Source organism: Natator depressus, chromosome 9 (genome assembly GCF_965152275.1).
Source record: "Natator depressus isolate rNatDep1 chromosome 9, rNatDep2.hap1, whole genome shotgun sequence".
Lineage (NCBI taxonomy): Eukaryota > Metazoa > Chordata > Testudines > Cheloniidae > Natator > Natator depressus.
The window spans coordinates 79,922,820-79,943,518 of NC_134242.1; the positions used below are offsets into that span (position 1 = coordinate 79,922,820).

The window sequence follows — 20,699 nt, forward strand, 5'->3', positions numbered from 1 at the left end:
GTTGTCATTTTTGATGATTGAATTTATTTTATTTGGCACCCATAAAAGAAGAGATTTTACGAACTGTGGCTGGGAACTGCCGTAGACAAGGGCTTTGAAATTCACCCACCCTCCCACAAACATCTTTGCCAGTGTGCCACAATCCTGTGCCTTCAGCACGCCCCTGCTGTTTCAGTCCTGGGCTCCCCACACATTTCTGCCAATGCAACACAATCCCCAACTGCTATCCCAGTCCTAGGCTCCCCACAAAGCTCTGCCACTGCACCCTAATCCTGACTCAAAGCCCCCACTGCTACTCCAGTGCTGCATGCTCACACCGCTCTGTATAAGCACCCTCTAGGCCAGCCTCACCCTCTTGTGCCTTTTGTGAATTTACTTTCATCCTGACTTGGATCATCACTTTCTGTTCTTGTCCTTAGCCTCTCTCCCCACTCCCACGCCAGGCGGATAGATATCTCTACCAAGTCATCATGTGTTTGTAGTTGTGTACAAAACTAGAGTGAGGGCTCCAAAGTCTTTTCACCTGCTGACCTAAGCCTGGTTGAACCTGGCTTTCCACAATCAAAAATTCAGTCCTGCACTAATCCACTATTCCATCTAGCCTTATCTACTGGAAGGGGGTGGCTCATATCCAAATAACCAGGCTTACAATACTTAGGATGCCTGAAACCAAAGGCTGGATACTGAGAAGGTTCTGCTCCTTCTGAGGTAGATTGAGTTCCAAGCACTTTAATGTGTAGAAATCATTCAGCTGAAACCTTCAAAACCAAGATCCTGTTGCTCTCCATAGACATTAAAGATCCTGTGACAGTTTTTTTGTAAAAGTAGGTGGATTGTCACTTTCATTGATCATACCTTCCTCTCCTCCCACAGCTATCCAGCTTGCAATGCAATGCCTCTCTCTCTCCAGGGATGGCTCTGTGTGTGTGTGTGTGATATCTATGAGTAAGGATTGAAATGTGAACAGATTTAGCTGAAAATTGAGTTCAAATTAATTAAAAATGGGACTATTAAGAAAATGTTCTGACTTTTTTTCATACCCATCCTACTAACAAACGGCCAGATTTTTATCCTTCAGACATGCCGTAGAATTAAAACTCAGTGCCAGCTACCTTTGAATGTACATGTGAAGAAATTAGGTTGTAATTAAAGAAAGATTAGTATCAGTTGCTTTTGCCTATCTTTCCTATTATGTTCACAACTTTCCTTTACTCAAAATGGCTGCCATTTCCTCTAATTTACAATGGGATTGAAACTCCCCAAGGGGATTGGAGTGACATGTGCCCTCACTACATTTTCTCACTGTGCGAATTAAATAAATGTAGTTGTTTAATTATATTATGTACAATCTAAAGGATCCCCCAGGTTGCTTGTTATCAAGGTTTGAAGCCTGGACCTTGAGATCTTCTGCTTAACCTTCATTAAGCTACAGTAACTGTTATCTTCAGTGTGGAGAACTACACACAAGTTATTAATCTCCTTCACTATATAGCACAACACCTTAATTACAGCCTCAGCAACATTAGCAAATATTCAGATTGACACATGTACACAGCTTAAGTGTGCAGTGTGTCATGTTGTAACACATGAGGTTATAATTACAATTTTGTGTTATACTGCAAGAGAGGTTAGTGTGTTGTGTGTACCATGCTTCCTTATAAGTAGGAGGCAGAAGTAAGTTCCTTGTGATGAGATGGAATCTGTTATTGTCAGAAGGAACATGCTGTGGTGAACATTAGAATGTGGTTAAGAGGTTGTCCCTCGGCATTTCCTTCTATTTAGAGTTTGTGTTGAGGGGGTTTAAGGGATGGAGGTTTATATATAGGGCCAGATCCACAGGTGATGTAAATTGGTGTAGCTACATTGACTTCAGGGGAGCTCTGTTGAGGATCTAGCCCATAGTTTCTAAAGTGTATTGGGATCTGTCAGAATAAATGGTACTATAGAAGTATATTGTTACCATGAACTCTATGAATCTGGCTGAAATTAGAAATCAGATTCCTACCATAACAGAACTAGAAAGGAAATGTTTTTTCTGTGCTGCAAAAGTTTTTGAGATTTCAAAAAATGTCCTTGTCCCGCAATCAGGATGAAAAAGCAAAATCTCAAAAAATTTTACAAACTGAAAATCTGGGTTGTTTTTTTATAGAAAGTTGGAATCTAAACATTTCATCTCAATAATTTTGAAATATTTCCTTTAGCTTTCAATCATTTTTATTTATTTTTAATTTTTACTATAATCAGCTTATATTTCAAAAGGAAAAGTCATTTCAGACTGGAAAACCAGAATTTCTTATTTTGAATATGTTGAAATGAAAAGTTTTGACAACTTCAAAACCTTTTTTCAAAATGTTTTCTGGTCAAATTTGTCAGAACTGACCCTTTCCTGGGAAAAGTTTGGATTTTTAATCGGCATTTTCAGAGAAAAAAAGTTTTGGTGAAAAATTCCTGACCACCTCTACTCTCTAAGCCAGATGTATCCATTTTTCTAATGTTTTCAGACAAATACTGATTGCCTTTGAGTGAAAGGAATAGCCCCTTTCTTTTTACAGCTCATTCACTCTCTCTTCACCCATCCTCCTTCTTTCAGAGCTTCATCCTCCCCTTAGTCTTAAAGACTTATAATCAAAGTCCTTTGCTTTGAATTCATGCCACTGATAGTTTAAAATTTAACAGTCCTGTGCCCAACCTCTGCAGAATCAATACTGAAAAGTCCCTAATGACTTTATCTCATTTGCGTAAACTGGTCCTGTTTCTGCTGATGAGGCAAAGCAGAAGGGAGATTTTTCATGCTTTTTCAATTGTGGAAGAATCTTGGGATTTCAATTTGGGGGCAAGTCAGTTTGATTCAATTATATTGTTTCAATCAAAGGTGTTTGACCTAAACAAGCAGCGAAGTATTGCAGCAGCTTTACTGTGTATTGTTTCTTTGCCTCCTCTGGCATTTTTCTGTTTAACAAAAGAAAATCTGAATTTACCACTTGCCAGCCATGTCACTGGGCTTTTTGGGGCCAGATTTTCAGCTGATGTATATGGCCATAGCTCCACTGACTTCAGTGGAGCTACATGGATTTACACAAGCTGAGGATCTGGCCCATTGTGTCAGGAGATGTGTATCTCCATGACTCTCATCTTGCTGTGAATTATACCAAATATAATTGTAGGATAAATCTTACCAGAAGGTGGAGTACCAATAAAGGGTTCAGATGCCTTTTTAAACTAGAGAAGACTGAAATGAGCATTCTCATTTGCAAATGTGATAGGTCATGCGTTGCTGGAGAGAAGCTCACCTTGCTCAAAGTAAGTGTGCAAATCAGAGCAATCGGTTTGCTCCGAGAAGGCTGGTAGACAGCTTAATCTCTCCAGGCTCTATCCAAATAAGTTGACTTGACTGCATGCTTTTGTGCTTAAGTGGAGTGTGGCTAGACTTATAGATAGCTAGGACAGCTTGATCTCCTGTCAGTGCTGCAGGGTGAACACAGAGGTGTTATCCTATGCTGCAGAGTGAATAGTCTTCTGATAACAAGCTGATGAGAGACAGAAGTGCTGCTGACATAGGCAAACTTTACAAATCCCCCTACTCTGATTTCTAGGATGGTAGGGAAAGCATTGCATTATTCTACATTGAGTCATATGGAAGAAGGAATCTGACAGGCTAATGAAAGTCGGGACTGAGTTTAGTATAGAGTATAGCAACATGAGCCAGGTCTCGCTGCTAAGATGTAATCACATAACATCATCTAAAATCAAGGAAACATCTCAAGAAATGCAGTTGTACTAGATTGCTTCAGGTCTTGGGTGATTCAGGGCACTCACCCTGCAGCTTCCAGTCTTAGAACACACCCAATGCCAATATATTTTGGAGCTTCACAGGACTATTATTTATTAGATCCAAAAAACAACATTAAAAGAACATTAAGATTGCAAAGTCCAGTGCTCAAGAGTTAGGAAATGCCAGTGTTAAAGCTGCCCATTGCCTCTTTAAACTGAGATTTTTCAAAGACTTATAACTTGGCCAAATTTGGGTGTATTTTCAGTGGAGCAGGAAAAGGCATATCCTTGCCATAAAGGTCACCCCTTTGCTAGTTGCAAGCCTTGCTCCACAGTACGGAGGCACTAGAGCAGACTGTATGTGGAAACTAGAGCAGTGGTTCTCCATGTATGTATCATAGTGTCCCACAATGTGTTATGTGGGCTGCAGGTTGAGAACTACAGTGCCCTCCCTCCACTAAAACGCCCCACAGACCCCTATGATCAGTGCCCCCCTCCCAGAGACTGCTTTACAGAGCGGGGCAGGAGCAAAGCCCAGTGCACGGGGCCAGGCAGCCGGGACCCCGAACCTCGCCCCATGTGTGCTGGGACCGGATTTTTTTTAGCGCACAGCTGGGCTGCAGCTGTGTGCTAATTGGGCTGCGGTTTGAGAACCACTGCACGAGAGCTTTGCAAAAGAACAACAGCAAGAATTTTTTAACTATGGGCAAAACAATGTATTTCCACCCTAGCGTCATTCTCAGAAATGGCTGAACCATTTTTCAGAACATCATAAACAAATGCAGCTTAAGTTAGTCATCTTGCATAGAGAATTTCAGCCCAAACAGAGTTTGGGAAAGTAATAAGCAACAACAAAAAATAGGGTCTTATAGTGGGAAGTGTCAGACAACCTTAACATATGCTGCACTCTAGCCCCATCTAGAATAGAAGACCTTAGATGGACAAGGCATTTTGCAGACATATAAAAAGATATAGTCCCTACCCCAAAGAGTTCACAGTCTAAAGTTTTGATCCTGAGGTGTGCGGTACACCGGCACCTCCCTTTGAGCTAAAAGGCAGAGATACAAAGAGGAATCACACTGTGGAGAACCTAGAGCATGAAGATGAGGAGTTTATACTTAATGCAGAATGACTCTGGGAAGCCAGCAAAGGCATTCAAACAGTGGAGTAACATGAACAAAGTAGTGGGCAAGGAAGGTGATTTTAGCTGCAACATGTTGCAGGGATTGCAGATTGGAGAGTGAAAGGTAGGGAGGCCAGAGCTGAGGGTACTGAGATGGGTCCCGGCTGGGTGGTTGAAGAAGGCAGTGCCTTGGGGAAGAAACCTTAGAGCTACAGCCCTATATCAGGGCTGAAAAAGAACCTGGACTGTATACCCTGGAAGGGGGGACAGCCTGTGCGGCTCGACCAGAGGGCTGAGCTGCCAAAGACCAGCCGAGAGGATTAGCAGCCTGGGGGTGCTCGCGAGAGGCAGGTGCCACCCTGATGTAATAACAAAAAAAAAAGCAAGTTCACACCTAACCGAGAGAAAGCCCTCCTCCCCCCCCCGAAACGAAGTGTTTGCAGGCACTATCAGAGAAAAGGGGGCATGCATGAGAGGCGTGTGCTGACCTTGTTACACTTGTACATGTCATTTTGTTCTGTATTGGAGCCGGCTCACACTGTATTTTACATGTCATTTGCTATCGTAATGCTGGTTTTCTATGCTCTCTTTTGTGGAATTTGGCTACCTCTTGCTGGGTTTGGTGTGTATTATACTGTACCCCCTTGCACTGACAGTGTACATGTCACAGGAATGACTATGCTGATGGGGGGGGGAAACAGGAGTACAGATATGCAGTTCTTATGCACTTTGTATACAGTGCTCACTACAGTCGGGTATTTGAGTAAATACTATGCAGTCATGACTGCCCAAGTTTCTTTTCACATCTCATAGCCTGAGCTTCGTTCCTGTGGTTACCATTGATGCATGTGCATACCAGAATGGCTCTCAGAAGAGCCCAATAGCTCATCAGAAGCTCTGGACCCTACGTTGGTGGCCTACAGGATAAAATATTTTGAGAACCAAGCAGTGGGGATGGTCCATGAGGGGAATGAACTGTCTCACTGCTAGGAAGAGGGGAACCTACAAGCGATCGCTTGTCTAGTATATTCTCAGTTTCATTTCCTTCTTCTGTCTTCTCTCTCCTTCTCTGTGGAAGAAAAGGAAGATGGGTCACATCCCATGCCTCTTTATATAGCAACTCCAGGGCTTAGAAAACTTAGCGCTTAACCTCCTGCAAATATTCTCCAACTTTGCTATTCCACAGGGACAACATCAAAAAATACTTTAAAAGGAGACAGTTTGTCAGCTATTTTTAGGTCTTCATTGAGCAAAGCGTTCTCTAACATCTGCTCATCAGTCAGTTATCCCCAGCCTGAGCAAACCTGATGGAATGAGTGGCAGAAAGATGACATTGTTTTATGCAACAAAAGTAAATTTACTGGAAAAACTCTGCAGCCTTCTAGCTGGTGCTTGCTGTGTATTATATATAATCAGTGGTCTCTTTCAATTGATTGCTCACGTTGGAAGCTAACCATCCAAATGTAGAAACCAAATACAAGAGAAGGCTCAGGAACTTTGTTTGAATGCTGCAATTATTTATTTATTTACATTCCCCAGGCTTTGATAGACATCTCTATGGAGATTTGCTGCTTTACTCTGAGTAGCATGGGGCTTAGGCAAGCGGTGACATAGCACGTGGAGTGTGGAAAATATTCAAGGCAGTGGTCACAGTGAATAGCCAACTAGCAATGGCTGAAACCCATTTGCGTGATTCACCCACTGAATGGTTTTATAAAAGAGGAATAATAATCCTTTCCTGCTTCACAGGTGGTTTGCAAGAATCAGTTCATATTGCAGAGTGCTTTGAGATCCTCACGTGGGAGTGAAAATATTATAGCGAAAATTCCCATGATTTCTACCTGGCTTGTGTCATTTATTTGCTGTAAAGCTGCCATAGCTTAAAAATTGTTTGAATCATAGAATCATAGAATATCAGGGTTGGAAGGGACCTCAGGAGGTCATCTAGTCCAACCCCCTGCTCAAAGCAGGACCAATCCCCAATTAAATCATCCCAGCCAGGGCTTTGTCAAGCCTGACCTTAAAAACTTCTAAGGAAGGAGATTCTACCACCTCCCTAGGTAACGCATTCCAGTGTTTCTCCACCCTCCTAGTGAAAAAGTTTTTCCTAATATCCAACCTAAACCTCCCCCACTGCAACTTGAGACCATTACTCCTTGTCCTGTCATCTTCTACCACTGAGAATAGTCTAGAACCATCCTCTTTGGAACCACCTCTCAGGTAGTTGAAAGCAGCTATCAAATCCCCCCTCATTCTTCTCTTCTGCAGACTAAACAATCCCAGTTCCCTCAGCCTCTCCTCATAAGTCATGTGTTCCAGACCCCTAATCATTTTTGTTGCCCTTCGCTGGACTCTCTCCAATTTATCCACATCCTTCTTGTAGTGTGGGGCCCAAAACTGGACACAGTACTTCAGATGAGGCCTCACCAATGTCGAATAGAGGGGAATGATCATGTCCCTCGATCTGCTCGCTATGCCCCTACTTATACATCCCAAAATGCCATTGGCCTTCTTGGCAACAAGGGCACACTGCTGACTCATATCCAGCTTCTCGTCCACTGTCACCCCTAGGTCCTTTTCCGCAGAACTGCTGCCTAGCCATTTGGTCCCTAGTCTGTAGCGGTGCATTGGGTTCTTCCGTCCTAAGTGCAGGACCCTGCACTTATCCTTATTGAACCTCATCAGGTTTCTTTTGGCCCAATCCTCCAATTTGTCTAGGTCCCTCTGTATCCTATCTCTGCCCTCCAACGTATCTACCACTCCTCCCAGTTTAGTATCATCCGCAAATTTGCTGAGAGTGCAATCCACACCATCCTCCAGATCATTTATGAAGATATTGAACAAAACCGGCCCCAGGACCGACCCCTGGGGCACTCCACTTGACACCGGCTGCCAACTAGACATGGAGCCATTGATCACTACCCGTTGAGCCCGACAATCTAGCCAACTTTCTACCCACCTTATAGTGCATTCATCCAGCCCATACTTCTTTAACTTGCTGACAAGAATACTGTGGGAGACCGTGTCAAAAGCTTTGCTAAAGTCAAGAAACAATACATCCACTGCTTTCCCTTCATCCACAGAATCAGTAATCTCATCATAGAAGGCGATTAGATTAGTCAGGCATGACCTTCCCTTGGTGAATCGATGCTGACTGTTCCTGATCACTTTCCTCTCGTGTAAGTGCTTCAGGATTGATTCCTTGAGGACCTGCTCCATGATTTTTCTGGGGACTGAGGTGAGGCTGACTGGCCTGTAGTTCCCAGGATCCTCCTTCTTCCCTTTTTTAAAGATTGGCACTACATTTGGCTGTGAATCAGGCTGCTCCACTTCCTCAGGTCATTTCATCCTTAGAATGAGAGGGGGAAACCCAAGGAGATGAGTCATCGAGTTCCAAAGCAGGTCCCTGGAAGAGCTGAGACTCAGATTCATCAATTGTGTAATGTATTTCATGATCAAACCCTAGGCTAAGGGAGGAAGAGAGGATTGTCTCCAAAGGCAGCTATGGTCTGGTCTGATATGATGTTAGCTAAACTGGACATTTAGGAAGTTGGCCGTTAGCCAGGATGTCTCAAGTCATATTTATAATTCCATCATCTTTTTAAAGTCGTCGTTCCAGGAAACCACTTGGTGAACCTGACGGGCAGTTTATTATCCCTTTCTAATATTTATCATTGTTCAACATCAGCTGTGTGTCACCAGCTAGTGGTTCATCTGCATGACTCAGTTCCCAAATTCAGCTGTTCAGCTGAACCTTCCAGCACCTTTCTTTACTTTGCGGGATGAGGAAACAAGTATAAGGTTTCAACTTACAGGGCCTCAGTTATTATTGTTGTTTAAAATTAGGAAGCCTCAAGTGAGAGTGTGGCCCCACTGTGCCCAGCAACGTCTACAATTTAAATAGACAACACAAGCAAACAGTGTGAGGGAAAACAGATGCCGAGAGGCGAAGGGATTTGCCCAAGGTCATGCAGCAGGGCAGTAGCAGAGATAGCAATAGAACCCAGGTCTCCTTCCTCCCCAGGCAGTGCCCGCTGTGCTAGACTGTGCTCCTCCAACCGGTAAAGCTTAGATCTGAATACTCAGATAAATTGGTGGACTGGGAAGAAAAAAATTATCTGCAAGTAGGAAGGCAAATAAAGGGTTGTGTGTTCTAACCCTTTCCCATACCTACCTATCTTGTCTAGGACAGGGACTGTCTATTAATCTATGTTTGTACAGTGCCTAGGACAATGAGGCCTGTTCTCAGTTGGTCTGTAGGCACTACTGTAGTACAAACAACAATTAATAGTAATAATAAGAGGCTGAGGGACAGGAAAAAAGGATGATCTGGTAGCTGCGGCACTAGACTGGGATTTAGGAGAACTGGGTTCAGTTTGCAGCTGTTCCATAGACTCACTTTGTGGCCTTGAGGAAGTCACTTAAACTCTCTCCACTCAGTGTCCCATCTGGGGGCAATACTTCTTCCTCTTTCTCCCATTCTTCATCTGTCTAGTTTATTTACAGTATAATTTCTCCAGGCCAGGGACTGTCTTTTACTCTGTTTGTACAATGCCTAGCACAACGGGACCCCAGTCTCAGTTAGGAGTCTAGGCAGTCCTAGAATACACATAATAAATAATACATTAAATAATAAAACATTATTTAATAATAAAACAATAGCCAAGAAAATGGGAGAAACGTCCTTGGCACAACCTCACTGACTTTAATGCACTAGCGTAACTGAGGAGAATCTGGGAGAATAAAAAGGAGAGGGAAAGAGAAAAGAAAATGATGCTATTTTCTTCCTCCAAGATGACATTTAACTATGGCTTTTATCTTCCATCACTGCTGTTCCCTCGTTAGGCAGCCAATAAACTGAAACCACCATCAAACCTTTATTTTTTTGTTTTGTTTTAACATTCAGAGTTCCCACACACTGACATTTTCAGAACCGCAAAACCTCCTGCCTTTGTTTCTCATACACAGGCAAATAAATAATGGTGGGATAAACCACACAACATTCCAAGTCAGGGATGTCCCATGAGATTTGGAGAGGCCTTTGGCTAGCAGTAGGTCTCAGATACCTTGTGCTCAGTGCAGTAGCAATGGGAAGGATGGTTACATCATGTGCTCTTTCACTCTCTGTTATGAGACCAAGACCATAGAATCAGACATTAATGGAATATTCTGCAGCTTGAATGGCTGCTTCCGAGTGCCAATTACTGTGGCTGTGGAGGGGAATGAGGGTGGCCAGCCTATTGAAAGACAGACCGAGGCAGCTATCGCAGTAGGATGGTGCTCCCTTGATCAAAGTGTGAGAATGTGGCACCTTTTCTGGGGACAATGTTTGCAGCAAGAACCAAAACTAATGGATTTGTTTGCGTGGCGGTAATTTTTAAAGGGACAGACAGGGACAGAAATGAGTAACCAAATCCCTTTACAGTATGAAGGACCAAACGTGAGGCTTGCTCCTCTCTGCAGCATTGGTAGACCTAGGAAGGCGCCGAGCACTGGTGGCTAAGCTCCTTTCAGGAGTACTCCCTTTCCACAGAAGGTGCAGACAGAGTGCTCAGGGAAGGCGGGGTAGCTCTCTGTATTGCCCTCCCTATACCTACTTTTGAGTGGATCAGCATGTACTCCACAGCAGCTTTTGACCAAGGCTAGCAAGCCTATCAGGATGGCAGGGCCCTGCCCATGTTCCAAAGAAGCAGCCTTGCCATAACCCCAAGGGGCCACAGAGCTTCAAGGGGCCATAGTCTGTCTTGTGCTTGGCTCTTCCATGGGTGCAGGGGACAGTAACTTTTTTTGTCTATTGCTGTTTCCAAGGCCCATCTGGCATTGTGAGTGTTTGGGTTATTTTACAAATTCCTCCTCTTTCTCCTTGCAGGGTTACTTAAAGCAGTGCCGGAAGAGGAGAGACATGTTCAGCGATGAACAGTTAAAGGTCATATTCGGCAACATCGAAGATATCTACAGGTTTCAGATGGGTTTTGTCCGGGACTTGGAGAAACAATATAACAATGAGGACCCCCACCTCAGTGAAATTGGACCTTGTTTCCTGGAACATGTAAGTTTTTGGAGGGAGTGAGAAGGCAGAAGCCGTTTTACATGACTGGATCATCACTGTTCTGGATGGCAGGTTCCTCAGATTACAGACCAGAGGCTACCTTGACTATTGGTTTCTTGTTGCTAGATTTGGAAATGGGCAAACTTCACAAGTGATGCATAAGGTTATAGGACATAGGAAACACAGGAGCAACAAGAGGGATAACAGTCAGTGAATCTGCTCAACGTCTTACATGTCTCGACCCAATTGCAAGGAGTACGAGGTATGAACAGGAAGATCTGGGAGTATTAGTACTAAGTAGCTAAATTATTATTTACTAGGCATCGTTGAGACGTGGATAAATCTCATGACTGGAATATTGGTATAGAGGGGATAACTTGTTCAGGAAGGACAGGCAGGGAAAAAAGGGAGGAGGCATATATATTCTTGATGTGTAATACACTTGTTCTGAGGTCTAGAAGGAGGTGACAGGCAGACCAGTTGAAAGTCTCAGGGTGAAGATAAAAGGGGAAAAAAGCAGGGACAGCATCCTGGAAGAGGACGTAAGGAAGAAGAAGTAGATGAGGCATTTCTGGAGCAAATAACAGAAAAGCCAAACCACAAAAACTGGTAGTAATGGGGGGCTTTAACTACCCAGACATCTGTTTGAAAAGTAATATGGCAAAACACAATTTTTTCAGTAAGTTCTTGGAATGTATTGGGGACAATTTTTTGTTTCAGAAAGTGGAAATAAGCAAAGGCACAGCCATTTCGGACTTCAGGGAGGAATTGGTAGTGAATCTGAAGGTTGAAGTAAATTTGGGTGAGAGTGATCATGAAATGATAGATTTAATGAGTCCAAGGAAAGGAAGGAGTGAAAGCAGCAGAATAAGGAAAATGAACTTCAAAAAAGCAGATTTTAACAAACTCCTATGGGAAGAAAATCTAAGGGATAAAGGTGTTGAGGAGAAATGGCAAAAATATGGTATTAATGGCACAATAGCAAACTATCCCAATGCATAGGAAAGACAGAAAGAACTGTAAGAGGCCAATATGGCTCCATCATGAGCTCTTTAATGACCTGAAAATAAAAAAGAAATCCTTCAAAAACTGGAAACATGGGAAAATTGCTAAGGATGAATACAGAAGAATAGTACAAGTGTGTAGGATCTGTTTCTGACTCTCACATCACTTATTTCCCCATCTATAAAATGGCTACTTACCTGACAAATGTGTTGCAAAGCTTGATTAGTTAATTTTGGTAAAGTGATTTGAGATCCACAGTTCCAAACGTATTACATAACTGCAAAGTATCATCAGTATCCCTCATATCAAAATGTTATCTAATCTAAATCAACCAATAGTGTTCCACAGAAGTGAAATAGGGCTCTATAGAAATTATTTCTATAACCTATAGAATTTAATAAACAGTGAGATCTTTTCCTTTGTCTTTTAAAATCACCCTGTGGTATATAAGGGATAGAAACCTTTATTCAAATATTACAGGATGGTTTAAAAATGTTGCAAAAAGTTTATCATCACCTATTTAATTCTAAAGGCCTTTTCCAGAAGAGGAGATTATTATTATTATTTATTTATTAATAATAATGTGGCTACCCTCCAAGATAAATTTTATGTCTGACACCTTTTAAATGATTATTTTTTTAATCAAGAGTTTTGGCAGGGACAGAAACCTTCATGCTCCAGGGCATAAGCTGACCTCTGACTAATATAGGTTAGGAAGACTCTCTGTGGGCATGTTATCCTGGAATGGCCTTCTGCAGGGTTTCTTGCACCCTTCTATGAAGCCACGGGTACTGGCCACAGTTGGAAATGGACTATACATCTGATCCTGTCTGGCATTTCCTACATACCTATGTTCGTCAGGTACAGGGGAGACCAAGATTTAACTGTATGGAAGCAATTTACAAATACGTGGCTCACCATATGGAAAGTTTTTTTCAAAAAATGGTTCTAAAAATAAATGTCCATCTGTTCTCAGACCTGTATTACAGTCAAGAACCCGAGTTGTTTGATTGGTGGGTTTAAAACAAAACTCTCAACCCAAGAAACCTGGCATTTCTAATTGCATGCCAACTGAGCGGAACGGTTTGTTGCAATGTAAGCTGTCAATGGATTGATTCACAAGAAAGGAAAACACATGTTTGGAGTCTTGGTTGTAGAAACACAGCACATGTGCAAGGAATGCAACCCCATCTGACTTCATAATCCCCCTCCCCCCCTTGTGACTGTGTTTCTCTGCTGGATGGAAGGCTGCTGGCCCACCAGGCCTCATGCTGCCTAATAGTGACAGCAAGGTAGCAGATAGCTTACTCATGCTAAAACACAGTAGCTGACAATATAGCGCTGGAGGCTTTAGCCCACCCCATCTCGCCTGTTACATAAGCTGTATATTGCGGGAGCTGATAAATTGGCCAGTGTTGTAAATATGTCAAGAAAATTGCAGTTCTGCTTTTTTAGGCTTTCCTTTAGGGAGAACGAAGTGCTATATCGGAGCTTATGTAAGATCCAGGATGTGAATCCTTTTATGTGTAACATCATTACTTAGAGTTGTACCTGGGCTGAGCTACGTTTCACCTCAGCAACACTTCAGTTTCATTAGAGAATCTCACTGTAGACATTAATTAAATTTCAGTGGGACACCATTAAAACCACTCACAGCTTCTCCTAATTGCCACTGGCCTTTGCAGCCAAGAGCACCTTTCTTTTTTGATGGACAGCATTGTAATAAAAACATCCCTCTTTATATCTCTAACAGTGGTGCTGAGATACTACAGTGATGAGCATGTTAGAAATCTGCAGAGGGGCAAACAGACTGGAAAACTCATAGTATGAAGTCATGGGAGAGTTTCACTACGGGCTATATCCTCATGGTGGGGGACTAACCCCCTCCTGCAGACAGGTGGGAGAGCTTGTCGGTGAAGAACTGTGAGGCTCTTATTGAAGGGTTTCCCCCAGGTTATTCTGATGGAGGGAAGCAAGGTGTTTGACTCCCCAGAACTCCCACATTCCTTGAGCCCCTGGAAGCACAGGGTCATCTGTCTGGAGTCTCTGTGCCTTCACAACGGTCTGGAGCCGTGTTTCCTGATTCCCAGGTTTTTGTTCTATCCAGGAAGCCTGTTGTGTTTAAGGAAGTAAAATTGGAGCAAAACAGGTAGTACAAAAGGCAGAGTGTGCAACTGATCACATGCAAGGGTCGGAATGACATTTTCCCATCATGTACAGCATGAAGGGAATGCGATTTTTGGTCCCACCCGATTATGTAATAAGCATTGCACTACTGGCCAAGTGCGTTTATGGAGTAAGCGTCTCCTTTCTCTGCATCATTAGGTAGCAACCACAGCTTGCATGCAGCATAGCAAAAGTTGGTCTTGTGGCTGAGATGCAGGACTGTGACTCACAAACCCGGGTTCAGTTCCTGTCTCTGTGTGATATTGGGTGTTCGCTTAATCTCTCTGTGCCTTAGATTCCAGTGTGCTTGTACGTATCCTTTTCTTCTACCTCTTGTCTGTATAGCCTGTAAGCTCCTAAGGGCAGGACTGCTCCCCTTACTATGTGTTTATACCATGTCCAGCACAATGGGATCAGGACAGTGTCTAGGCTGGCCTCTAGGCAAGGTAATACAAATAAATATTAATACTAACAGACTTGATGGACTGGTGCAAAGGAGGAAGAGGTGGTCTTGTGATCCAGGTGTGGTACCAGGGGCGCTGGACCAGTTTTTATAGTGGGGTCGCTGAAAGCCATTGAACCAAACTGCAAACCCTGTATATAATGGAAACCACTTCAAGCCAGGGGGTGCGGAAGCACCTCTAGTTCCAGCACCTATGTCTGGTACTGCCTTGGTGTGTAACTGTGGGCAAGTCCCTCCACTCCTTCATGCCTGAGTTTCCCCATTGGTAAAGCTGGGATATTCAAACCTATCCCACGTGGGTGGGGTGAGGCTTAACTCAGAGATTTGTGAAACGCTTTGGGGAGCGTCTGCTGGAAGGCACTCTGCGCCTACCATTATTACTGTGCCGTGCATGCTGCCAAAGACCAGAGCTGTGACTCAGCGTCACCTTGACCATTTTAAAGGAAGAAAACCCCATCTCTTGATTTGAAACAGAAAGCTCCCACATGGCTCTCTTCAGGGATCATCTTACTACACTATTGTAGCTCATATGTACCTGCAACAATGTGTCAGTATAAAGGATTCCCTGCAGAGACACAGTGCTAATTGAGTGCCACACAGAGAACGGGACAAGGCCTGCATGCTAGTAATCCAGCATCAGACCTTGCTGCTGCTGGGGTGTTTTTCTTTTATTTGTTGTAATTTATTCTTGTTAGTGTGACAAGCACTTCATTGTTCCCAGCACTTGTCTGATGCACTCACCTCTCTTCCCTGTTTCTTTCTTTGTTCATTCCCCCCACTCTCACCTCTCGCAGCAAGACGGGTTCTGGATCTATTCGGAGTACTGTAACAATCACTTGGACGCATGTATGGAGCTGTCCAAGCTGATGAAAGATGGCAGGTACCAGCATTTCTTCGAAGCATGTCGCTTATTGCAGCAGATGATTGACATTGCCATAGACGGTTTCCTTCTGACACCAGTGCAGAAGATCTGCAAATACCCCTTGCAACTGGCAGAGCTATTGAAGTATACTGCACAGGATCACAGGTAATGAGATGCCTTTTTTTTAACTGTACTTGTGTTTTTGATGGCTTTCACTAAACTGAGGACTTTTGATAGCCTATTTCTTTGCATGGCATCTACACACACTAAATAGCAAAGCGTTTTCTCTCTTACTTCTTCTTGCATCCAGCTGTTTCGCTTCATGATAACTTGTTAAAATTAAGGCAGGGCAGAGGTTCAGCAAACTAGATAGAAAGCCTGCCTGGAGCACTTATTCCCAGTGGAACCAAATTGAACCCCATTGTAGTCAGAGACCTGAAGTATTGATAGGTAGCTGTACTTTTGGATGCTACCTGCTACTCTAGATGAATTATTGATTCATGTACTTGGTTAAGATACATTAGCCAAAAAGGTTTGTTTCCCTCTCCTAACCGTGAACTCATCACAGCTGGGAATGGGAGCACCTCTCGTGTTTGGATAGAAATGGGCCAGACCAGTAACTTGGATCTGAACTCCCTAAAGTTGGGGGGAAATCAGATCCTGATCTGATTGTCGCAGGTTGTGTCCGTCACTGGTTTTGGAATCTGGGTTTGGATGTGAGAAGCACACAAAAGTTTGTATGGTTCTCTGAACTAGAGCTGGCCAGGAATTTTCCATCAGAATGATTTTCTGATGAAAAATGCCATTTTCTCAAAATTGAATTTTTCTCTGGGAAAATTGAAATAATGGCTGCCCGCCTGGACGACACTTGTCAGTTTCACTTTCTGCTTGTGCTACGGCTGAGCACCCGGACTCTCTGCTTCCCTGGCTCCCAGTCTCCCCACCTTTGCCCCAGCTCCAGATGCCAGGGAGGCAGAGAGCCTAGGGCATTCAGACACAAACAACAGCCAGATATTTCAGAAACTTCTAAAACGGGTTGATTTGTGATTTTGTTTTGGAAATGGACAAAGGGGTGACAAGAGCAGAGGTTTATGTTTATTTGATCTGCCCTGGTTCACCAACGTCGAATAGATATGAGCTTGAACCAAACCCAGATACAAACATCTTTGTAAAGGTGGACGTTTGAAACCTAATCCCAGACCTGAATCCAAGTTTTCTCCCTTCCTTTATCATGGGGCCAAATCAAAACCCTGAATCTGAACCCGCTGAGCTCTGAGGCATTTGAAACCCAGCCCAGGGTCCAAATCTTGTATCTTATTCTCCTTTCCAGTCCCAAACCATTGTAATGTCACAATGGCATTTGCTGTTTTGTGATGTAAATACAGGCTTCTGACTTAACATAAGGAGAGGCAGCCTCAGGGAGAAAAGGAATCTGTGATTCCTCTTACATAATTAGTACTAATACCAAAGGGGAGATGTACAGTGTGATTACACTGAGGGTAAATTACATTTTTGGGTTCAACATAATTTAAAGCATTCCTTTTTCAATGAGGACGCTTAAAATTACTATGTGATTATATAATCATGGATGTTGTGACGTTCTGAGGGAATCAATGCATTCCTGTGGTTAAGCTACAATTGTCCGAGACCAAGGCCTTGTCTACAATGGGAATTTACAGCACTGCAACTTTCTGGCTCAGGGGTGTGAAAATCATGGCAGTAGTTATGTCAGTGGGAGAGCGTCTCCTGCCGACATAGCGCAGTCCACACCGGCCCTTCTGTCGGTGAAACTTATGTCGGTCAGGAGTGTGTGTTTTCACCCCCTTACGGACAAAAATTTTACTGACAAAAATGCTAGTTAGACATAGCCTTAATTTCTAAAATATCTAATATCTCTAAAATTTCTAAAATACCTAATACCTAAAATTCTTTGTGCCCATAGGTCAGGTTGTTAGATATCTTAAAGCTATTATCTATACCCCAATGTGTTTAATCCCAATTTGATTGTGGGAGCAAAACTGAAGGAACAAAATTATCTGGTGGATTGCTGCTCATCATGGGCCAGATTGTGAGTCTCTTCCTCTGAGTAGGACTTTAATATGCAAGAAGTAATGGGACTAAGAAAGGTATTACTCGGACTGAGCAAGAGGTTCATAGTCTGGTTCCATGTAAGGAAGGATTTTTGTATCATTTGTCAGTGGATACTATTAGATTTTTTTCTCTCTGGTTAGCTGAAATCATTCTCTTATTGTATCGCTGTAGATCTACTATATATAGGTCCAGGACAATGGGCCTGCATCCAAATTCCTGATCATTCCAGCCCAAGTTATCACATGACATTTTGGCAAGAGCCCACACTTGCATTCTCACTGAGCATTGAAAGGAAGTCATTGCATCCCAATGCAATAACTGATGAGCAATTTATCAGCCTTAATTTTATTTTGAATGCTATCCTAATATTAATCCACCAGCCAAATGCTTTCTTCTGCCATTTCTCTTCTAGGTTCTTTGTCAGCTCAACCGCAGACATGGGCTCAGAGCCCAGAAAGTTCAGTCAGTGATTCTTGCTTCATTAATGTACGAAAGGAAAAATGTACCTGCTGTTTCCTCTTCAAATGGAACATTAGAATTAGTGAATTAGTGTTACCAGTATAAAGCCCAGCTTCATTGGCACCAGCCCACTCCACGTGGAGGCAGGCTTGGGGGTGTTTTAAAATCTTGGCTCTGTTCAATTGTTCATTGTCTATGGGCCAGTTCATCTGAATTTTTCACAAAGGCACATCTGTTCATCGTCCCAAGATTGAAACCAGTTTCATATTCATTAAATATCTGAAGGTCATAAGTGCAACATTGCCTCGTGAGCAACTGGCATTGTAGGGCACTGTCCAGGGATTTCATCAGGTTCCTTGATTCGGAGTTTCAGTGCAAATAAGATTTGGGGTAAGAAGTTGGTGTGGAATCAAAGGCAATCAGAGTTTTCCCTGGATGCTTGGCATTAGGAGTAGTTTTCATAGTTTTTATAGAAGTGTAACTTCTTTCCATTGCTATGCAGGTAGTAACTAGGGCCTGACCCTTCAGGTGTGTCTATTGTGGGTTCATCAGGTATGCTGTCAACTCCATTTAAGAAGTTAATTTCTACGCTATGGGATATCATGCTGTTGTGAGACAAGTCCCAGATGTCCCCTCCTGTAGATCAGAGACAGAGTTAAGTGTATATTGGGTTAAGGGGGAGCTGTTCTAATCTTTGAACTGAAATTAGCCACTCTTACACTCACTCAGGCCACTTGCATGCGTACAACTACCTGAAGTGTAGACTTGATCCTATTTGCATAAGCCATACCCCTGAATTGTGCTGCCATTTTATCAGGGTATCCCTAGTACACACACACACACACACACACACACACACACACACTCCCTTAAGGGCATTGGCTCAACAGACTTTTCACTGTCCACCACACACACATTCCCCTCCCTGAAGGCGTCTTCTCCAGCCATCATCCTTAATTTATAGTCCAAGAGCCAATTCCTGGAGTCCTTTACTCACTATTTACTCAGTGATTGGAAAGTTTTGGAACAGTAGGAGTTCTTTTTCATTCAGTGAGGGTTTTGCCTAAGGACCAAGTAGAAACTGTGTAAGGATATCAAGACCTGAAATAATGTTAAAATAATAAATATATTTTATTATGAAAACTATAAAAATATCCTGTTTATTTTTTTTTAATATTTCCCCAATTATATCCCATTTGTGGCACTTACTGAGTTTCTGGATCTAAAATCATGGTACAGGAAGGAAGCTCTGAAATACACAGAGAAGTGGATTGGCTGTTTTCAGTATCCAGTACTGAAGTATTCATAGCTCTAAACTTACATGTCCCCAAATGTTGGAAAATAGTCCTCAACAAAGATTTCAAGTACAGGATATTACAAAAATAGCAGAGGAGTTGACTCAAAATGATATGCTATTTCTTTGACATAATGAGCAGTCGGATAATACCAGATGAGTGTGGGAATCTGAAGTCAACTTGGGTCTATAATGAGCAACTCCGTTCCTGAGAGGTATTTTCTGTATATTCCGAGGAATCAGTCTATAAAGATCTACTAGAATACAAATGGTTAATCTCCTGTTCTAAATGTCACTGACAGAATCTTGAGCAGTAACCAGTAGAGCCATTTCCTCAGCAGCTGTGAGAGATCTCCATTTTTCTCATTAGTTAGAAGTCAATATCAACCCTTAAGTTAATCATAAATTATGGCAACATTATATCAGCTGTCCTAGTCTGTCTTCCCAATAGAAATGAACATTAAGGTCTCCTGGAATGGAAAATGAGGCACAAGGTGGAAATCAATAGCATTGATTTCAGCATCACTTTTTGAAAAGACTGATCATCATCCTTCCTGCCCCGACAGGAGGCTGTTTTCGGTCTGTTATTACACTCACGCACGCATCCAGGAAGCAAAAAGAATTGCGTTGATTTGCTCACATAGCACATGAGATATCCACAGTGAGAGTGAATTCCATGAGACAAATGCTATGTGACACCCACCCAACCCCCTAGGTTTGAAAGCCCAAGTTCTAGCCTGAGCTGCAACCTGAGCTCTAGCCTGAGTCTCTCCAAGATGCAGTGTAGAAATACTGGCCTTGCTGGCCAGAAAGGGTATTTCTATCACAGCTGAACTGAGTGGGCTCCAGCCTTATGTCTTAAGGGTTGTAAGATCATGTTGTGACATGTGTATTCTTTGCTGGCCAGGGCAGTTGCCTCTGTATTCAAACCTGATATAGTGTGTTATAGACTGATGTTTTATAATGATACATGTTTCTTCTGGGGACCCAGGGAACACCTCATTCCTTCCATTATTCAAAGGCAAGCATAGGCAGATGCTGGGGCCAGAGAAGCCCTGAAGCCAACCCTTGCAAAAACAAGCTCTGGAAGGAGATTGTTACAATCCAGAAATACTTTGCCCTGACTTTGCTTCTGCCGGAAACACTGGTATGATAAAGGAGGCATGAGCAAGTCTGATTTGGGACTTATAAAATGTGTGTGTCTTTATCTACAAATGTAGGCGGTAGATAGATGTACATGCACACACAGAGAGGGAATTGCTCACATACATAATATGACTATGACACTGGCCGGTTCTGTCCCAGATAACTTGAGAATCACACATCCAGAAGTTCGTTCTGGGCATCATTTACATTTATTATAAATCATTGTAATAAGGAAACTAATTTTATAAAGGAACATTAACATTCAAATAT

General features: G+C 42.7%; 1 protein-coding gene across 10 annotated transcripts in view; it reads left to right on the plus strand.

Moving 5' to 3' along the window:
* ARHGEF9 (Cdc42 guanine nucleotide exchange factor 9) overlaps positions 1–20,699 on the plus strand; it is a 238,795-nt gene that overhangs the window by 173,625 nt on the left and 44,471 nt on the right. For all 10 annotated transcript variants that reach the window (XM_074962410.1, XM_074962411.1, XM_074962409.1 and 7 more), the window contains 2 exons: positions 10,764–10,943; positions 15,372–15,604. In XM_074962410.1, coding sequence (XP_074818511.1) covers positions 10,764–10,943; positions 15,372–15,604 — 413 coding nt within the window. The remainder of the gene's footprint in view (positions 1–10,763; positions 10,944–15,371; positions 15,605–20,699) is intronic.